At 43.9% G+C, this 22,477-nt stretch overlaps 1 protein-coding gene across 5 annotated transcripts in view; it reads right to left on the bottom strand.

The window, feature by feature from the left end:
* The window catches only part of PEBP4 (phosphatidylethanolamine binding protein 4), a 241,723-nt gene that overhangs the window by 140,220 nt on the left and 79,026 nt on the right, over positions 1-22,477 (bottom strand). For all 5 annotated transcript variants that reach the window (XM_077306218.1, XM_077306223.1, XM_077306222.1 and 2 more), the window contains exon 4: positions 1,009-1,107. In XM_077306218.1, coding sequence (XP_077162333.1) covers positions 1,009-1,107 — 99 coding nt within the window. The remainder of the gene's footprint in view (positions 1-1,008; positions 1,108-22,477) is intronic.

Here is a 22,477-nt window from a genome sequence, read left to right as displayed (position 1 = left end):
AGGACACTTGGAGTATCACCCCTTTCCGTTGTGGGGGCCCCCTCTGCCCCCATTCTGGCTGCTCCCACCACAAATATACCCTGCTAGGGCCCCACAAATCCTTAAACTGTTTCTGGTGTTACGGGCCCTGAAAATCTTTAAACCACTCCTGCAAACAGGTACACAAATTACACACAAATTTAAATGTATTTTCATCCAATTCCTGCAGTAGGGCTTTGTGCTTTTCCCTGTGCTGTTTTCCCAACAGAAATTGAGTCCTGAGAGTTGCTTACTGCTGGAAATGAAAAAGACAAGGATAATATGGGTGCTCATTTTGCTTTCCCAACTGGGATAGAAGCAACTTCAGAGAATGGCTGGGAAATGATGTGGGAAGAAAGGATGAGCATCTCACCAGCAACTTATTTTAAAGGTTTAAAAACATATTGGGGTATACCATCACGTGTCGTTTAATGCAGTGGTCCCCAACCTTTTTATTACCAGGGACTGGTCAATGCTTGACAATTTTACTGAGGCCCGGGGAGGGGGAGGGAGTCTTTTGCTGAAGGATGCTGCCGCTGCCTGAGCCCCTGCTCCACTTGCTTTCCCGCCGGTGCCCCTGACTTCCTGCCACCCACTAGGGGGCGCTGCCAGCAGCAGCTGCACAGTGCCACGCCGAGGGGGAGCCTGGGGATTTATCCATAAATGAAACATATAGTAGAATTAAATCTATTCAAGAGAAACCTAGATCTGTCCACATAAGGTGTTCAGTGAACCCCTCCAAAATTAGCTTCTCCAAAACCACTAGTGAGAAATATTGATAAAGGTAAAGATATCCCCTGTGCAAGCACCGAGTCATGTCTAACCCTTGGGGTGACGCCCTCTAGCATTTTCTTGGCATGGTGGTTTGCCATTCCCTTCAGTACAGGGTGGTTTGCCGTTCCCTTCCCCAGTCATTACTGTTTTACCCCCCAGCAAGCTGGGTACTCATTTTACCGACCTCGGAAGGATAGAAGGCTGATTGATACTCACTGTAATATTGGTGACAAGCCAGTGTCTCCAGTAACGGTATTTTGGATTTGCTCGACTAGGGGCATCTGGATCCACCATGATCAGAACATACTGCTTATTCTGCAAAGGAAAATGGAAAGATGATCTTAGCAAGCGAGGAAGATAAGAAAGGAAACTTTCCTAGAAAAACAGCTATAATTCATCCACTTTCCTACGCTGACACTTCTTCCTGGTCTCCATTATACTTCTTGTTCTTTTGCCAGAAGAGTTGCTACATACAGAGAGGCAATCCTAATAGAAGCAACAGGATATGGTCAAGGAGAAAAGGGAATAAATAACTTATGTCAAATTTTGCAAAGAACTCTCATTTGAAAAGGCCATATATGATGCTGTGGGAAAAGAGGAGGAGGGTAAACAAAATGTAATATGGGGCAAGAAACCTGGAAGTTCAGTACGTGATGTATGAAAAAGATTTGTTTTTTATTTAAGACATGGCTTCAGCAGTGCCACTGAACAGATTTTTGTTTAATGGTGATGCATTATGGAATACATAACATCAAACTATCAGACAGGACAGAAAAAACAATATTTCTAATTCTTCAAAAATAGTGCTTGGAAAAAATAAGCCCAAACTTTTTTTTTTACCCTGGGGATAAGCTTCAACTTCCAACTGCATGGAGATTTACTTGCTCATACAACAGATTACAACCATACAGACATATTCCGTAAGGTGGCAGCTGCACTGAGTTGCTGCCGGGAGTTTGCAACAGGCCTGTTTGCCCCACTGCTTCCTGTGTCCCCATGGGGGATTGTTTTCAGCAGCAGACCCCGTCCACCCTGGATTTCTGCCTCCACATGAGGCAGCCGGGGCGGAAATGCCCCAGTTGGCTCTGTGCTGCCACAAAGTGCCGCAGAGCCAGGGCTTGGTGCTGAAAACAATCCCACTGCCATACGAGCACTGGCCTGGCCTTTTTGCCCTGTGCGGAAAAGGTCATTGTTGCCTTTCCTAGAACCTTTCTGACTGGGTAGGAAGTATTTGTAATGAATATGGGGGGGGGGGATCAATGAAACTGCTGGGGAGATAACAAAATATTTATTTGTTTGTTTGTTTGTTTAATTTCTGAGTTGCCCCTCTCCAAAGTGGTCTTGGGGTGACTTACTACCAATATAAACAAATTTCTATACAATAAAATAATTTAAAATACTAAAAATTAATCTACATAAAATATACTAATTGCTCACTCCACTACATGAAATGTTCAGCACTGCCCTAAAATCACAATAGATGGAAGTCTGTTTTCCAGACTGTATCAGATGGGAGTGAAAGGCCTGGGAGTGACCCAGGTAAGGGACTAGGCAGGGGGTCCCTTTCATACAAGGCCTGGGAGAGACCCAGGTGAGGGACTAGGCTTGGGGTCCCTTTCATACAGTAAGAGTGCGACTTTAGCCTCAATCAACTGCCTGGTGAAAGAGTGCCATTCTACATGCCAGAACTTTGAAAGTTCTTTAAGGGCCTGGATCTCCACCAGCAGCTCATTCCACCAAGCAGAAGCCAGGGCCAAAAAAAGCAATGGTCAAGATCGGGCACACTTCCCTGGGGCCGGGAACCACCATCAGGTTGGAATTTGCTGAGCGAAGTGGTAGGCATATATGGGGAGGCAATCCCTCAGGTATGCAGGTCCCAGACCACATAAGACTGGCTTGATGAAGGGACAGTGACCATATAGGGCCAAGGGTCAGGAGGTTACGAGGAAGATGTGATGGTGTGATTATTATTATTATTATTATTATTATTATTATTATTATTAGATTTATTTCCCGCCTCTCCTGATAGGCTCAAGGCAGGTTACAACAACTAATCCCATTAAAATTCCCATTAAAACATCACTCTACTAACATGGCGGCTAAAAATCCCATCCCTCCCCCAATTATTAAGTGGTGAAGAGGAAAGGATAGGGGAGTAGCGTACACTCCAACTCCTAGGGGGGGAGCGATGTCCCTGATTTGCTGACCCCAGCCTCAACCATAGACCTGGTGGAAGAGCTCCGTTTTACAGGCCCTGCGGAAAGCTGACAAATCCCGCAGGGCCCGCAGATCACCCGGGAGCTCATTCCACCAGGTAGGGGCCAGGACTGAAAAAGCCCTGGCCCTGGTCGAGGCTAGGCGCGCTTCCTTCGGGCCGGGGACGACCAACAGGTTCTCACCCGCAGAGTGAGAGTGTATGGAGAGTCTATTGACCTCACACAGTACTCATGGACAGGTTAAGGCTTGAACAAAGGTCAGTTTGGTGAAGACATTGAGTGATCCCACAGAAGAACTCTGGACAAGAAGGGATTGGGAGGAGGACAGTTGAGGACCAGGTTTGTCAACAACAACCCTTGACATCTTAATTGACTCCTTGGAGGTAGAAAGTGCTGTCAAGTCACAGCTGACTTATGGTGACCCTGTGGGATTTCAAGGCAAGAGATGTTCACAGGTGTTTTGTCATTGCGTAACTCTGCATAGCAACCATAGATTTCCTTGGTGATCCAAGTATTAAGCAGAGTCACTTCTGAGATGGCCACCCAGGTCAAGTCAATGGACTCCTTGGAAAATGTAAACAGACCCTAGACTAGGGGTTTAACCGCTGACTGAAGTTCCCTGAAAATATCTCCAGATTGCAGATGTGCACCTTTTCTGGAGCCCATCAAGTGTTTTTAGAAAGTGGGCAGGACCGGTTTCTATTAGCACAGATAGCATGTGCTACGGGCTCCATGTTTCCCAGGCCACATAAGTTGCCTTCTTCAAATGGATCAGGGCCATAACCACTCTCCTCTCCCTCCCTTTTTCCTCTTTGTACAGATACCTTAATTAGATTCCTGCCTGTAAGCATTGGGGTCTTACCATAAAGGTAAAGGTATCCCCTGTGCAAGCACTGGGTCATGTCTGACTCTTGGGGTGATGCCCTCTAGCGTTTTCATGGCAGACTCAATACGGGGTGGTTTGCCAGTGCCTTCCCCAGTCATTACCGTTTACTCCCCAGCAGCAAGCTGGGTACTCATTTTACCAACCTCGGAAGGATGGAAGGCTGAGTCAATCTTGAGCTGGCTGCTGGGATTGAACTCCCAGCCTCATGGGCAGAGCTTTCAGACTGCATGTCTGCTGCCTTACCACTCTGCGCCACAAGAGGCTCTTGGTCGAACCATAAACTAGCCCAAATATGGTTTGCGTCACAGATACTGACGAAGGTGCAGGGAACTTGGCAGAATACCTGGGATACCGTTTTGATTGTTGACCATATTTAAGAAATGGAAAATCCCACTTGGGATGGCTGAGACCACAATGACAGTGGGAAAACAGCTATGCTACCCTCATAAAATGGTCCCACTCCAGACTTGGGTTCCCTGGCACTGCTATTCTAGTTTTAAAGTAGCAAGAGATCCATTTACTGATCTCCCCTCATCATATCTAATTAAGCCCTTTCTTCGCTTTCCAGATCATGGATATTCCAAGGGAGCAAGTGCTACTCTAATCAAGAGATCCATTTTAATACTGCACAGTTATAACTGTGATGCTAGATGTGTAATTTCTATTTCCTCTGTCACAATGTACATTGGGGGGGGGGGGCTAAACCTTGCTTCCTTAGAAAATCCCTAAATAACCTCACCCCATCTAGCGTTGTAAGAATTCTAAGTTTAACAAAGACAGTTTTAAACAAAACATTTCATCAGAGTTCCCAGTGAACTAAACAGTTTTTTAAAAAAGAAAATAAAAAAGATTGTATTAACAGGTTTACAAATGGATGCTGTACCGTGCACAGATACTACAGTCAAAATGTTAATTGCAACTTACCATCAACATGCAAATATACAAAAGAGGAGGGGGGAGTGATAGCTAGTGCAACAATGAGAGCTTTTGTTTTGTGGAGCTTCGTGCTGTGCAACAGATAACCAACAGGTTCCTCTTCGTGCAGAAGCCCTTACCGTGTAACAGCTCTAGTACACACTACCCATGACATTGAGGAGTTAAACACAATATACTCCAGCCTTTGTGAGCTTGTACAATTGTACCTATTATATTAAGGAATTTCTATCCCATCCTTCCATCCCAAAAGTGTCTCACAGGGCATCTCATAACTGTCTTTAAGATTATAACAAAACAAAATATTTTGAAAAATAATCAATCTTCAATATAAAATTATCCAAAAAGATATTTGCCATTACATCCAAAAAGACATACACGGCAGTAATAAAATATCCTGTTGAAGTGTTCCGTTCTGACCCATAGGCACAATCTACCAGGAAGTTCTCTAGTCGGTTAGATTGGCTATTAAGGCCATTGGAAAAATCCTGGGAGGTCAATGACTTGAGGATAGGGATGACAGCTGTCTAGAGACCCCCTAGAATTATGACTCATCATCACTGAGATCGGTTCCCTTGGAGAAAATGGATGCCTTGGAGGGTAGACTCTATGGCACTATACCCCACTGAGGTCTCTGTGCTCCCCAGGCTCCATCCCAAAATCACCAAGGATTTCTCAACCTGGATCTGGAAACCCTACTCCCCCATCCCCTGATGATAGCCAGGGGGGATCTAGCAACCATTCCTGAGGGGCTGCCCGCTCACTGACCCCACCCAAGGAAACCTGATCCCCAAAACAGTTGCGGGCTCGGGGAAGGAGGGTCTGCCACTTCAAGGGATGCACACTCCCTGCAGCAGGGGACCATCACACCAAACCTCACGTTGCTCTGTGAGGGACAGGCCCACTTCCCCCTACCCAGCCACCCAGCTTAGTCATATTTATAGTTATTTATAGTTATTTTTATATATGGTTTCTTGTATAGTTCTCAGAGCCTCTTGTGGCACAGAGTGGTAAGGCAGCCATCTGAAAGCTCTGCCCATGAGGCTGGGAGTTCAATCCCAGCAGCCGGCTCAAGGTCGACTCAGCCTTCCATCCTTCCGAGGTCGGTAAAATGAGTACCCAGCTTGCTGGGGGGTAAACGGTAATGACTGGGGAAGGCACTGGCAAACCACCCTGTATTGAGTCTGCCATGAAAACGCTGGAGGGCGTCACCCTGAGGGTCAGACATTAACTGGTGCTTGCACAGGGGATACCTTTTCCTTTACCTTATAGTTCTCAGTTCTATGTGAGCTGCCCTGAGCCTTCGGGGAGGGCGGTACATAAATGTGAATGAATGAATTAATTAATGAATGAATGAAGCCACCTCCTGTTTAGGGCTGGCTAGCAGATGTTCTCACCATCCTTTGGGATAGGTGGGGCAAGGAATCTGATTCCAGGGCTGTTTCTCTCACCCAATCTGTCCATGCCCCCCCCCCAAAACAACAACAACAACAACAACGACTTAAAACCCTGGCTTGCAATGGTTAAAAATACTTTAATTCGGTCTCAAACCAAGCATTATGGAAGGAGACAGGGCTACTTCCCCTTGTCCTAGCACTAGTTATCTAGCTGAAGGTAATTAGCAAGGGCAGACATTTTTGTCTGAGGCTCAAACATGCTTTGGGGCCAGCCTTGTGCCTGGCCTTTAACTCAAGGCGCTATGCTTAAATACACTATGAAAATGATGCCCCACACTTCTGAGTACCTCTCACTAAGACACGTGTTGCCCACTGGTGACATTTTGTCTCTGAAGCCCTGAAGCCAGCTGAGGAAGAACAGCCTTGGTAATCCCTAGAAATAACAAGAGCGCTTTCTCCCACTGCTCTCTAACCACATCCGAACAACAGTATTTCAAAGAGTTCTGTGACATGACGGGGTTTTCCAAGGAAAGACTGAAATCCTTCTGGGGACAAGGGGACAGGATGTAGCCCTGTAAAGTAAAAACAACAGGCCTCCTTGCTGGGAGACAGCTGTGGGAACTGCCTGAATTTGAGGGGGGGGGGGAGCCATAGTTCAGGCTGAAAACTCTCTGAGAGGACAGAAACATTTCCCTAATAGAGACAGTTTGTCTATGTTTATGGGCAGTGACTGATACATCGAAGAACAGAATAAACCCCATCGTACTAGACAGCGGAATTCCATTTGTTACCCTAACTGCAGTAATCTAGTGCTAAGGCACGTAGAACATGAGTGGCCGAAAATAATTTTTGGCTAAGTCAGTTAAAGGTAAAGCTAATATGCATTACAAATTCCTCTGTTTTTACATATTCACGTGAATAAAAAGAACAATGTGTTATAGGTGCTGTGGGGATAAAAACACTCTTCTTTGCTTCCACTGAAATAAACCCTACTGCACTTTTATGGTGATTCCCCCCCCCCCAAAGCCCTCTCAGAGTCAGCTTTCACACCACATGCAAAATGCTCCATTTGCTTTCCTCCTCCTCTGCCCCTAGAAATAACCCTCCTATATCTATGCCCTCTCCTCTTTCACCTTTAAAGTAAGCACTAGGAAAAAATCACTGTATTCATCTGTCAAAATACTGAAGGCAAACCACCTAGGATGGAGCAATGAGGGGGTTCTTTTGTGGAGTTGGTGGAGCAGATCCATTCAGCACCTCATGTCCATTAACAGTTTGCTAAGTGTTTCATAGAGTCTCTTGTGGCACAGAGTGGTAAGGCAGCAGATATGCAGTCTGAAGCTCTGCCCATGAGACTGGGAGTTCAATCCCAGCAGCCGGCTCAAGGTTGACTCAGCCTCCCATCCTTCCAAGGTCAGTAAAATGAGTACCCAGCTTGCTTGCTGGGGGGTAAACAGTAATGACTGGGGAAGGCACTGGTAAACCACCCCGTATTGAGTCTGCCAAGAAAATGCTGGAGGGCATCCAGGGCCGGATTTACATGAAAAGAGGCTCTAGGCTATTCCACTTATGCGGCCCTTTCATCTCCCATTTTTAAGTTTGTAAATTAAATGCGAGATAATGAAATACATCATTACTGTGATATATATCAATATGTTAAATGAAACATGTTGTGATTGGTACTAACCTTTATACAAAATGTGGAATATAAGCCCCTCTTGATCTTGAGGCCCTAGGCTGAAGCCTAGTTAGCCTATAGGAAAATCCGGCCCTGACGGCGTCACCCCAAGGGTCAGACATGACCCGGTGCTTGCACAGGGGATATCTTTACCTTTACCTTAAGTGTTTTATATGGGACATTTTTTTAAAAAATGGTGTCACTGGGTGCAACCATTTCTCCACAATTGTATGGACTGTGGTAGAGTCTCTCTCAAGCTTTCTCCTGCTTTCAACTTGCGTTACATTTCACTTTTAAAACTTTTTAATGTACTTAAACTAGCAACAGTGCGCTAAGAGATTTTCAGAGTGTTATTCAATTGCATGGTTGTTTAGCATGGTTTCATTTTCTGTGAGTGTTTTTTAGGACTCTTGCCCCATATTTTCCTTCTCCTACAGCAAATGGCGCTTCCTAAAGTCTGTTTTTTTTGGGGGGGAGGGAGGGACGGACAACAATTTTCGTAGTCTCCAGAAACCTACATCCAAAAGGTGCTTGAGCCAAATGGACCTTCTGCAGATTGCCCAGCAGAGCATTTTTTTTAATTCCAAATGGGATCCATTTGGAAGCAGGAATAAAATTGGCATGTTGAGATTCTTTATGCACTTCCAAGATAGTAACCAGTAAGTAAATGTAAATAGAGAATCTCCAGGAGAAATGGCAAACTTTTTTTCCAAAAAAAGAGACTGATAGTGAGAGGCCAATCAGCAACCTTTTAGAGTTTGCATCAGAGCCCAGCTGTGCTCTGCTAGTGCATTAGCATTAAAGGACATGCACAAACGGAAATCCACACAAATTTACACCCTGTAAACACCCTGTGAGGTAGGTGGGGCTGAGAGAGCTCCAGAAGAACTGCTCTATGAGAACAGCTCTAACAGGACTGTGACTAGCCAAAGGTCACCAGTGCATGTGGAGGATAGGGAATCAAGTCTTGACTCTCCAGATACCAAGTTGGCTCTCAGAAAGTTGGCACTACTATGCAGCTGTGATAGAGTATTTGCAATGAAAGAAAAACAAAATAAAACCCAAACCCTTTGCCATCACCCACCACCATGTCACGAGTGATGTCCCCATGCTCTTAGGAAAAGTATGATTCATTGTTATATGTGCAGAATAAATACACCAGATTGCAGAAAACAAAAAATCTGGAGGAAAAAGAATGCTGCAAAACATAAACACAGAATCCAAATCCAATCTTCACAACTCTACCACTGTGAAAATCTGGGGTAAGCTACACATGCAGAAAAGCCTTTAGTGTGAATTCCTTGACACAGATTTGAAACTGAAGCAAAGCGAAATGGATTTGAGGCCAATGCCAAAGTGTTCTTAGGATCTCTCAAGAATTCTTGGGTCACCCAGGAATTTCAGCTGGAGATTTATTTGGAACCTATATTGCTTTGGGGTAAATTATTGTTCTTGTTTTGTTCTCACTTTCAGCATTTTTTTTAATGATGGGGACTCACTTGCCCCTGGCTTTGAAAACTGACTGTTGTTGTTGTTATGTGCGAAGTCGTGTCCGACCCATCACGACCCCATGGACAATGATCCTCCAGGCCTTCCTGTCCTCTACCATTCCCCGGAGTCCATTTAAGTTTGCACCTACTGCTTCAGTGACTCCATCCATCCACCTCATTCTCTGTCGTCCCCTTCTTCTTTTGCCCTTGATCGCTCCCAGCATTAGGCTTTTCTCCAGGGAGTCCTTCCTTCTCAAGAAAACTGACTATTGACTATTAAAACACTATTCCTGCCTTCTTAAGGTGAGAGAACATTTGAGCAGGATCCTCTCTTCTTTGTGTTTTGAATTCAAAGTGATTTGAGTTCTTGCTAATAAACCTATAATTTCAGCACTGATGTTCTTTTATACAGGTACCATGTTCATTTGCACGTTTGTACTACTGGCTAACAAACAAAAAACAGAGAAACTGAAGCATTCTCAAATGCTTATAGGGAGGGAGGTAAACTAATCACCACAGTTTCTGTGGTTTCGAGGAGGTCTATACAAGGATAAAAAATTGCTATTTTAAAAAATCCTGATTGTCCCTTGGATTTCCCACACCAATGTCATTCTGCAGGAGTGAAGCCAGAAGAAATTCTGCTGGGAGTACTAGTGAATCATCAGCCATTATAGATACTGACTGCATACATGATTCTTGGCACATGGTGTAACCTTCTATTAGTCAGTCATAGCAGTGGGCAATTCTCTTCTTGGGCCCGGTTTCTGTGGAGAAGTTATTTACATAATGCTGGAGACTTTCTGCAGACACAAAACAAGGAGGAGAGGTGGCCTGTGAGCTTTATTTCCTCTGTAATAAAAGCTTCACATGTGGAAATAGGCCATTGAACATTACCTGCCAATGATTTGCCTTGGAGTCTCTATTAAAGAGACATGGCATTTTTTCCTCTCTCCAGGCAATGAGCAACCCTCTTCTTATGGGGTCCACTGAATCCACTGAACTGTGATAGGAGACTCCAGTCTGTGCACTTGGCAAAGGTGGAAGGAGGAAAAAGTCTTGAGCATGCTGTTTATCTTTCAGTGCAATCCTATGCATAGTTGCTCCTAAACCCTTCTAATTCCATTGACATTAACGGGCTTAAAACAATGTGTTTCCATTTAGGAATGCAATCATTGGCCTTTCAACTTTGTCCATCCTCCTTTAGCCATACCCATCCACCTCTACTCCTTCTCACCTTTTGTCATGTCACTCTTATGTGATGTAGACATATATATATCCAAACTAAAGAGAAAATGCTGTGCCTTGCCAAAACCTCAACCTCCACCTCCACCCCACCAAAAACCTGAACCACAGAGAAAACAGGGAACAAGGCACTGTCTACTATTTACGACTGAGCATGTACAGACTGCCTTTCTCCAACGACTAAGCATGATGCCTATATAATTTCATCACAAAAAGGAGATCAGAAGCCTTGACTGTGCTCTGAACAGACGTCCTGAGAAAGTCTCCTAGGTAATTTCATGAAGCCAAATCAAAGAGAGGCCAAGGGTTCTGGTCTTCAGTCTGGATAAACATTCTCACACTTCTTAGTCCCCGGTCCCCCAACAACAAATGCCGTGAAGTCCAGGAACAGAAACCTTCAAAAACGTCTTCACCCTTTTGGCTTAGTTTATGTTTTGCAAAATTTGGATTACTTTAGTGAGACACCGACGTAGCATAGTGGGTAACATGTTCAGCTCTCACATCTCCGTCACAAACTCAATAGCTGTCCTTAGTCAAAACACCATCAGTCAGGCTCCACCACCTACACTAGGAAAATAACATTCCTGGCATCCAGGACTAAAATAATTCATATTTTTATTTTACTTCATTTGCCTTTCTCCCCTATGGGGACCCAAAGCAGCTTATATAATTCCCTGGTTCTGCACTACAGCAATACATGCGAAGTGCTTTAGACAATCTTGACATGCTCAGTGTTCATATATCTGACTTTTCAGCAGACACAGCTTTGTATACGTCCAAATATAACTCAAAAATGCAGCTCTTCATTGTGAGGCTTTGAGCAATATCTCATATAGAAGGTTCCTCTAATCACAAACTTCTTTACAGGACATTTCAGGAAAAGCAGAAAGATAAAGGAACTTTACATATTTCAAAGCGAGCAGTATCCCTTCCTAGAGACCACTCTAAAATAAACTTGGGGAAAACAAGCAGGCAGGCAGCTGTTCTTCAGGGTCAAGCCAGGTGAGACAGTAGACAATCCATGATCGTACCTCAAGTTCATTTTTATTGCTAAATAAATAGCTGTGTTGATCTCATTTGGACCAGAGCTACGGCATAGGAAGAAGTGAGCTTTAACCCATTTCTACACAATGCTGTTTTCCTGACCTCAAAACTTACCCCACCCAAAGAAGGTACATCCCTGACTGGGGGAGTCATATAGGTTTCCTGAATGCTGCAATTAAATATCTCTCCTTCCCCAAAGTACCAACAGCATGGGGGAGGTGAGCTTGGGACAATGCATGAGGAAGAATTAAATCAATCTCCCCTAATGCCCCATAACCAAATTAAGCCCCTCTCCCCCCTTTATATCCCAGTATCTCATCAGGTAAGGCTACAACCTCCAACAGCCCAAGAAAGCTACAGGACTCCCCAAAAGAATGTTTTTCAAGTATTGCCGTTATGAAGGTGTCTGAGACACATGCCTCAATACTCTGTAATGACAGATCCATGTAATGTGTCAGATCCAGATTCAAAGACCCAGATGAAAATTCCCTACTGGCCAGGAAGTTGGCTGGGTGACAAGGGAGCCAATCACGCTCTCTAGGTGTTATCTACCTCAAAGGGCTGTTTTGAAGGTAAAATAGGAAAGATACGCAGGCCATGCTGAGTTCCTCAAAGGAAAGGCAGAATAAAAATATAGTAAGCCCTAACCTGGGCCCATTTCGCACACAATAGATAATGCACTTTCAATGCACTTTAGAAGTAGATTTTGCTGTTCTGCACAGGAAAATCCGTCGCCCAAAACACATTGAAAGTGCATTACCCTATGTGTGCAGAATGGGCCCAGGCTAGTCCAGTTTAGTCAGCTCTTGGCAGTTAAGCAGGTTTGGCCTTGATTATTTGGATGGGAGATCAGCAAGGAAGTCCAGGGCCATGACACAGAGGCAGGCCATGGCAAACCACCAAGGAAGGCCCCCTTGATTTGAAAACCCTATGAGGTTGCAGGGCTCCTTTACTGCCAATAAAAAAATATCCCACCAGAAAAAAAAAAGATTGAACCCACAGGCTCTTACGGAATGCCTTTAGGTGCAACTTCTGATTCATTCCATTGTTCCAGTGTGGAGACAGCAAGGCCAGTTTCATGGTCGGACTCTCAAAAACAAAATCTTTGATACCATTTATGTCCTCCCATCAATAGTCCCGTACTTCCCTTCGAGCATATTCATGCCTTTATTTCTGTCCAGAGAATCACCCTGACAATTTATAACAACACAATCTAAACATGAAAATATTATGAAATGAGGTAGGATGAGGTAGAACTGTACAGAAGAAGAAGAATAAAAAAAGAAAAACCGCACTGAAAAGAGTGAAGGAATTTGATTTCTAACTTTAGGTGGGTTCTTGGTTTTTGCTATGTTTGTGAAACTCTCGCTTCTGCGTTGGTGCCCAGCTGGTGGGAACAGAACGTGTAGTCATGGGACTGTCATCGTGCGCTGTCCAGGTTAACATGTAGCATTTCTATTACTATTAACAGACTTTCTGCTCCTCACTCCATCTGTTCTTCTAAATAATTGCAGTTGTACAGACCATGCCTTCACTGCAGGCAGGCTCTAGGGAGAGGATAGTGCTTTTATGCACAAAAAAAAAGTGTTAAAAAATAACAGCAAACACGAGAATAGAGCGCAAGTGAATTTAACAGCAAGCCTGAATTTCTGTGCAGATTGCAGTCTGCAAAGCAGCATCACACACGGCTTTGGGGTGGTCAGACGAGACTCTTTCTTACATGGGATGGGAAAAGGGGCTTAGCAAACTTGTAATGCTTAGGCAAGCTCTGTCTTTGTTTCTGCATCAGACTTTATTGCTTATATATTGCTTATATAGAGTAGTTCAGCAGTAGAACAGGCTGCCAAAGGAGGTGGTGAGCTCCGCCTCGCTGGCAGTCTTCAAGCAAAGGTTGGATACACACATTTCTTAGATGCTTTAGGATGCTTAGGGCTGATCCTGCGTAGAGCAGGGGGTTGGACTAGATGGCCTGTGTGGCCCCTTCCAACTCTATGATTCTATGATTCTATATGCGGCAAGGTTATATACTCCCAAAAGCCTGCAAGGAATAAAACACGCAGTGGGTCTGCATGAGATTTGTTTGTTTTTTCCTGTTTTTTTTTTAAGGCTGGGTATGACACTAGAGAGAATGTGGTATTCCTTACGCACTTTGCTTCCCTTCCAGTGGCAGAACATTGTGGCAACACGGCAGAACACATGGTTTATGTGCAAGGAAAGCTCCAGTTCAAACTGAGGTACTGAGAAAGACCTTTCTCTCTTCAAAACTCTGGAGAGCCCCTGCCATCTAGATTATGCTGAGCTAGATGGACTTATAAACAGAACTGATATAAAATAGCTTTCATACGTTCAGTCACTCTATATCAAAGACCCAGCCAAACTGGAGTCCCTGGATATCCTTGCCCCTGGAATGGGGACAAAGGGGTTGCTGTGGTGTGAAGCCACCTTCATTTTTTATTGCAGGTCTGTGACCGCACAATCCTGGCTCACCATCTGTTGGTGAGTGATGAAAGCTACTAGACTGAGCTCTGACAGCAATTTACATAATATTTCAAAATCCAAAGTTTAATTTCACAAGAGCTTTTACATCAGCCATTCATATAGAATGCCTAATCAATGCCAAAAAACAAAAGCCAAAACTGGGTCCGGATAATTCTGTCTCAATTTCAATATCCCGTTTTCAATAGTTTCATCTTCAGTGGCTTACTGTTTCAATGCTATTCACTTTGTGTATCCATCAATAGTTTCATATATAGCATATAAATTGTTCCACAAGGTTCACGATCTCTAAGAGAATTCTTCTGTTGCTCAAAGGCGAAATCCTCCAAATTTCTACTACATGCTACTACATGTCGAATTTTTCTTTGCTCTGTTTGTGGTTCGGGAAGTCTTCATTTATTTATTTACATAAGGAATACTAGGGTCACAACACAGAGGCAGGCAATGGCAAACTGCCTATGGGGTTGCCATAAATCAGCTGTGACTTGATTGCAAAAAAAAAAAAGACAGACAGACAGACAGAGATTGGGGGGGGGGGGTAGGCAAAGTGAGAGTCATCCAGGCAGCTTCACGGCTGAGCAAAATCCCAAAATGGAAGCAATACCTTTTTATCAGGACCAGCCCAAATGACACAAAACTGTGCGCACAAACTATTGTCTCCAGCCACTACATCAGGGGTAGTCAAACTGCAGCCCTCCAGATGTCCATGGACTACAATTCCCAAGAGGCTCGTGGGAATTGTAGTCCATGGACATCTGGAGGGCCGCAGTTTGACTACCCCTGTACTACATAATACTACTGTATCCACTCTGCTTTCCATCGCCCCTTTATTCAGAAGTTTCATTGTTGTTATGACAATCCTGTGGGGTTTTCAAGGCAAGAGATGTTCAGAGGTGGTTTGCCACTGCCTGCCTCCATGTCATAACCTTTGGTATTCCTTGATGGTCTCCCATCCATATACTATCCAGGGACAACCCTGCTAAGTTTCTGAGATCTGGCACAATCAGGCTAACCTGGGTCTTCTAGTATGTAACCTAAAATTCTCCTTGGGGGGGCGGTTATCCAGGGGAGGCCTCAATTGATGTTACAGGATCACTGGCCCCAACCAAAAGCTTGGCGGAAGAGCTTCGTCTTGCAGGCCCTGCAGAACTGAGCAAGCTCTGATAGGGCTCTGATCTCCTTGTTGATTTAATGTCATTTCCCCGCATCTTTTTAGCCTGTGTGTTCCATTTCATGCAAAAGAAAAATGTGATCACCGATTAGATTTTGTATTTTTAATTGGAGGCAGAAAGGTTTCTTTCTTCCTTCCAGAGACCATACTAGCTCATAAGGCCCATCCAGTACCAATCTGCATTCAGAACTGCCTGGCATTCTACGTGAGATACAGACAACGGCTTTCAGATCCCCTCTTCTTGATGAAGAGTTCTGGAGAACTCAGAAAGCTTGTACTCTATTTCCATTGGTCCTCATAAAAGACATGAAACAGTTTTTGTTTTTCAGATACTGCTCTGGGGCAACACAACTACTGTTAACCACTAACTGAATCTAAGCAGGATTTTCTGCATCCCAACACCTGGTATATTGAATTTGAATTATCTGTATTCTAAATGTGTATGACATGGAAGGAAGGTAATTCAAAATTTCTTCCTATTGCCTGTCCAATACATGGAATAATCAAGTTGGTTCTAGCAGAAAAGAGAACTGAAGTCCTCTATTCCAGGTTTTGTATTCTTTGTTTTTTGGCCCTATGCTGGCTGATTCCACATGGGAACGATTCCCAGATGTAACGCACTGCTGCTGGGAATGCAGCGGCATTTGCAGTAGTAACAGAGCATCCCCATGGGGGTATTTTCCACGGGATTCCCTTGTGCCAACTCTCTTCCTCTTTCAACTCCCAGAGTGCTTTTTTGCACCTTTTTAAAAATCAGCCATAAGTATGTTTTGTCGAAGGCTGCCATGGCCGGAGTCAACTGGCTATTGTGGCTATTCCAGGCTGTGTGGCCCTGGTCTGGTAGTTTTAATGCGTGGCAAAACGTCAGGGACTAAAACTACCAGACCACAACCACATAGCCCAGAATACCCACAATAGACATAGGTATGTTGCTACAGTGTTATAACGTTGCTTCTATGACAAAAATTGACAAAACTAAACAAAACTGGACTATTATTCCACCGTGGGACAAATTGATTTGGCCATATCAGATAATGCTTGCTGCTGGTATTTTGTCTTTGCTTCTGGCAACATGTCTTTAATAACTTATTCACATGCACCCCCCCCCCCGAAAAAAAGGTTACCTACCATATTAGTGTTGCAAGCAAAAAGTAGCCTTCATATATATTCCTAACAAAGCAATCCTAACCAAGTCAACTTAGAATCATGCTAAGGTCTATTCAGTGGTGCTTATTTCCCAGGATAATGACCTTATGACTGCACCAAAAGCAGCCTTTTACAGAGCTTTCCAAGCTAGTAGGATCTGGACTCCCATCTGCCAGTGCTTTCTACTTGTAACCTAATGGGTGTCTTCCGAAGGAACCATAGTACCCTGCTTCTCCTTCTTCCTTGTGAGGTCCCCCTTGTGGGACGACAAATTATCTCAGCATTCAATCTGCAGAAAGCTGGAACAAGTGACTCAAACCCCACACTATTGTGAGTGGTGGTGGTACTTGTGTAAAACCCACAGGTCTTCCCAGGAGGAATGTATCTTGAATTTTATGAAGAATGTTCCGGAGCAAATCTTTTTCTGAACATGGCACTCATACGAATTGACACTGGCATGGGGATACAGTGACTTTACAGTGCAGAGCCAGTATCTGGAGAACAATTTGAAATTTTGTGCCATGTTCCTGCAGCAGGCACAGAATCAATCAGTTGAGTTTTTCCTGCTATGAAGATACTGTGATGGAAGAAAGTGAGCATGGATTTCTGGCTATCATATTGTTGTTCAAAGCACACAGACTGTAACATTGTTTACTCACCATATCCAAAATAATGCATGAAGGGGGAGGAGAAACCAGTGCACTGGTCTACCCATCACCTATACAGGAACATCACAGCTCTTTTTACACATGTTCAAACTGTACACACCTAGATCCTGTCCCCATAATTTTGTAAAATACCCGTCAGAAGATCAGAGCCTATGCGTATAGAGAGTAATAGTTTGGCCCATCCCACTTCCCCTTTACATGCATTCTTTTAATCCTGGATATGTGGAGTAAATAGGGCATTTATTTGAAAAATTGGGTGGCAAATCAGTTGCACAGCTCAAATCATTAATCCCACCGCCCCCAAAAAACAAGAAACATTTACCTATACAAACTAGTAACATGGAAAATCCCACAGCTAATAACTTGGGTGCCAACTGCCGAGCCCTTTATGGCAGGGGTAGTCAACCTGTGGTAGTCAACCTCCAGATGTCCATGGTCTACAATTCCCATAAGCCCCTGCCAGCAAATGCTGGCAGGGGCTCATGGAAATTGTAGACCATGGACATCTGGAAGACCACAGGTTGACTACCACTTATTTATGGAACTGAGGACTGGAAGGATAGCCTCTAATTTGAATCTGAGTTCTACCCCTACTTTATAAAACCAAGCAGAGCCAACTACTGTCCAGCCCGGATCCTCCGCATGCCTTAATTCCCCCATCTGCAAGGCAGAAATAGCCACCTTACCGCGCCTCATTGTGATATTTGAAAGATTAATTAGTTAACGTCTGCAGAGTGCTTTGATGATGGAAGTGTTAAGCATCACATTTGAGCTACTAATTGCTTCTGGATGGGAGAAGCAGCGTATATAATTTGAGTTATTATTGTTAAAGGCACGAGCTGTTCAGATTACCTACAGGTTTGGAAACTTGCATTGAGCAGGCATGGACTTTTTAAAAAACATTTTTTAGAGCATCACAGTCAGAAAGGCAGGCAGGACAGAGGGAGAGGGATTAGTGTATGAAGACAGGCAGCTTGAAAAGATCCAGAGGAGATGGGGCAATGCAGAAATTAAAGACTTATCCAAATGAAAGCAAATAGGGTGTTAAGTGACACACATGTAGAGCTCATGGTTTCCTAGGTAACAAGTGCACTAGGGAACTGCCATACATGCGCTACCTAAGCAGCCAAGCACATACCCACAGCTACTGAACAATGCCAAGGAATGTGTTAGGGTCCAGGTTAGCTCTACATTGGTTCACAAATGTAGCCTGCCCAAAAGGAATATACCCTATCAAAGGAAAAAAGCAAATTGGGGAGGAGGGGAGTGGATTTTTCAAAATATACATTGATTATTTTATGCCATGACATAAGCCTTTCCTCTAAAACCATAATACACACACATATGAGTCTACTTCTGAAAGCAGTACAGAGGTTGCCAATGCACATTTGCAACGCTCACCTGTATTGTCTTTTGTGATGGGTGCTGGTTTCCTCTGAGCTTTCTGATAACCAGTCTTACCCCTGTGGTTTGTTGCCCGACACCACACTCCTATCAACCAAATGGCGAGACCATTCAGCCTGAACGTATACCGGTGATGAGACTGGATATGTATCTTTTGAAAAGCAAAACAAACAACACTGAAATCCTGTGCCTACCAAACATATGCAAAGCTGTTTCCCCAAAAATGGGGGGGGGGGGAAGAAAAGAAAATGGGATAACAAATATCAATAATAAAATCAATAGCAAGTAATAATAAAATCAAGAGCAAGTAATAAGCAGATTTAAAAAATTAGAAACAGGAGGGGGAAAACAGCACTTCCGTCAGAACAGCAATAGCCAGTTCTTCAGGGGGAGAAGTTAAATGGCAAAAGCGCAGAAAGTATCTTCTGCTGATGCTGAAAAGATACCAGGGAATACATCAGGTAAACATCCTCAAAGAGTGGCAACAGTGCAGCATTCATTTTCAGCATAGCTGATTATCTTACAACACATTAGATGACTGTACTTGCTAACTCATTTCTTATCATAAGGAACATGTATGAGATGGCACGCACACATGCTGATGATGTTATACAGTCTGCGTTGATCAATACACCTTAACGTACTCATGTAGTTGCAGGCTGGTAGGCTTAGAATGCAGACCGGTTCTGCGGTAACTTTCTTTGAAGGGGAGCACAAGTCTAAACCTTCCTCTTGTCATGATTGGGGAGGGGGAATTGCATCACTCTTCATCAGTTACATCACAAAAATACCTCATATTATAACAGCAATGGATGAGATGTCCAGAGATTGAATCTTGGTTCCTCACATAATGGGTGGAAAGAGAAAATAAACCTCATTTTTAGTTTCTCAAAAATGTAATATCCCCACGGCAAAAAGGCCACTCTATTTCAGGACAATCTGTAAACCGCTCCGCAGGAGCGGTAGTAATAAAGCGCTAAGGGCAATGTGGGAGGAAAAAGGGGCGGGGCGAGTCCGGGTTAAAAACTTGAAGGGGCCAATCAAGAGCTGAGTATCAGTCCGGGAGGTGAGGGGGCCGGGGGAAGAGCCTTTGCCGCTGGGAAAGGAGCAGGGCCGCCACGTCGAAGCCGGGACCTCGGGGGGGGGGGAGGGGGGAAATCCTTTGTCCCAGTGAGTGGTTCCTGTTGGCAGCAGAAGATAGGACCCACAGCAATGGCTTTAAATCACGTGTAGAATGATATTGGCTAGACATCAGTAAAAAAAAAATTCACAGTCTGAGTAGTTCAGCAGTGAAATCAACTGCCTAAGGAGGTGGTGAGCTCCCCCTCACTGGCAGTCTTCAAGCAGCGGCCGGGCAGATACTTATCATGGATGCTTGAGGCTGATCCAGCATTAAGCAGGGGGTTGGACTAGATGGCCTGTATGGCCCCTTCCAACTCTATGACTCTTATGTATAAGCTTTTGTGTCACGTATACGAAGTAGTGGGAATGCACACGAAAGCTTATACCTTGAATAAAGGTGTCACTGGACTCAAACTTAGATGATCTAATTTCAAATGTCAATATTTCCTCCTTTGGTGTTAGAATAGGCACAATGGCTTTCCCGAAGGGATACATCCGAGAAATGAAGCATATGGCCACACAGAAGTTCCTTTCTCAGAGTCTCCCCTGTTCTAACTATTAGACTTTGGTCCCCTGCTTTGTGTATTGTGGGATGCTCAAGGGAACTTCCAATAACTTTAGAACAATCTGGGATCCCAGTGTTATCCTGGGTGTAGCAGAGTAATTTGCTAAATATTTGAATATTTTTGAACACTTCTCTGTTTCTTGTCCCCAGAGGGCAAATAGTGTTAAAGCCACCAAGTATTCATGCAGTCTAATAACAACTAATGAATCTAGAATCATTGCAGTCAGTCTGTTGAAAGCAAATTCCTAAACAGAATTATTAGACTACTAGCCGTTAAGCCTGCTGCATTTTTAAACGGAGCAGCAGAGGCACGGAGAGTCATGGCGGGGCATCGGGCGGGGGCCAGAAATCAAATGGTGTCCCGGTCAGCGCTCCACCCACAGGGTGCTTTCCGAAATATTAGGAAGACTGTGGTAAGAATAGTAAAATCTGCATTTTGTATTTAAAAACTTTTTTTAAAAATTCTAAAATGAGATAGGGTTGCAAGTCCAGGTTCAGGAGATTTGGGGATCAAGCATAGGGAGAGTAGAATTTTTCGGGGGGGAGGGGGGAGGTTCAGCAGGGCATTTGTAACCATTAGTGCCTTTAATATTTGAGAAAAGGCACTAAGGGCGGAGTGCTGTCCAGACACCGCTTCCGGATGAGCGGGCAAAAGCTGGCTGCGGCCAAAATGGGCCAGCACCTACAGCACCCGCCCCCAGCAGCCGGCTGCGAGACATGCTGTATTTTTAGGATATCTCCAGGCCGTACATCGAGGCTGAAAGTTGGAAGAATTGCTGACCAACCGGCAGCAGTTCCATTACCTAAGAGGCATTTCTAATGAACCCACTGGGCCTCTCCTGCACACAATGCACTGTCTTGAAGAATGATCAAGGCAACATGGAAAATATCCTCTCTTGGGCTGTTTCAAATCACCACTTACGGTGCTATCCTTAAGTCAAGTTATACTTTTTAAATGGATTGAGTTCCACAGACGTAAAACAGTATGACTGGTCTTAGGGTTGCATAGTTAGTTCTGAATCAGCCCTAATGACCTTAATTGAATTGCTCTCAGCCTAACTGACCCCACAGGATGGTTACTAGTGCAAAATGTGTGGGGCATGTGTATTACCTTAAGAGAAAGCTAAAACGTAAAAAGATAGAACATGAAGATACTTGTTTTTCCTTACATGTGAAAATGTGGGCAAGCGTATTGCCTAGAAATTTTTTTAGTAGGCCTGCCAGGGGCCACATAAAATTGACTCAGGTGGTAGATCCAGATCCAGCCTGCCAGCAATAAATTGAATTACAACTTTATATTCTGCACCTTCCATAAATTCAGGTCCAAAACATGATATAAAACTTCCCATGTCCTGTTCTTTCCTCAAAGGTTTGATGAGTATGCTCATAGCCATTACTATGACCATGTGTTCCAGGAACTTCTGGAAATGCTGGTTTCTTACTTGCTGCACACTCCAATGTGCCTTTCTAACATGTAAAGGGATGGCTCAAAGAAAGTACCATTTCTAAAAAGGATGCAAAAAGTTCAGGACAGAAATCTGTTGGTATATAGCTAAGGCAAATTCACGTTTCCATAGTGAAACTGCAGAACTAGTCTGATGTAAGTAAGATCAGAACCCACCTCCTAAGTCTTTTTCTGCCAAGAGCTATAAATGGTAAAGTGGAACTATGCAGCATCATTGTTAAAACTGAAATAAGCAGAGGTGGAAAATAAGATTGGAAGTGAAGACGCCTTCCCTCAAAAGCTGCCTTAAATTGGTTCCAATCTAAGGTGACGAGAAAAAATTTATACTTTTCATTTTTCTGCAGATAAAAAGCAATTACAAATGTAGGTTATAGTTATCAAAAAAAAATCTGGAAGGGATGATCCTGTCCTTAGCCATCCCCTTTTCTCCCCAGTATACTCAATCATCTCTAAACCATACAAAGTGCAACTGGACAGTAAAGTAAAACTGCTAAGGAAAGGCTAAATCGAGCATACTGCAGCGAAAAATAGAAATAAAAAAGACAACTTGAAATGAAACAAAACCTGCTCTGTCTCTTTGGCGAGATTGTTGGTTTCTTCACCTCTAGGTAGAGGAGCAGAGCTTTCTTCCCTTTCAACAGAGCTCGTGTTTAATTATCAAAACTTTGTTCAAAGCCACGCCACTTCCGCTGCATGTTTCAGAGCCTGGATGGAGACACAAATGTGCCTGTTCAGAGGCAAGGGATCCAGCCACGTTAATGA

The sequence above is a fragment of the Paroedura picta genome, chromosome 12, assembly GCF_049243985.1.
Source record: "Paroedura picta isolate Pp20150507F chromosome 12, Ppicta_v3.0, whole genome shotgun sequence".
Classification (NCBI taxonomy): Eukaryota; Metazoa; Chordata; class Lepidosauria; order Squamata; family Gekkonidae; genus Paroedura; species Paroedura picta.
This window is presented reverse-complemented; position numbering and strand designations above follow the sequence as displayed.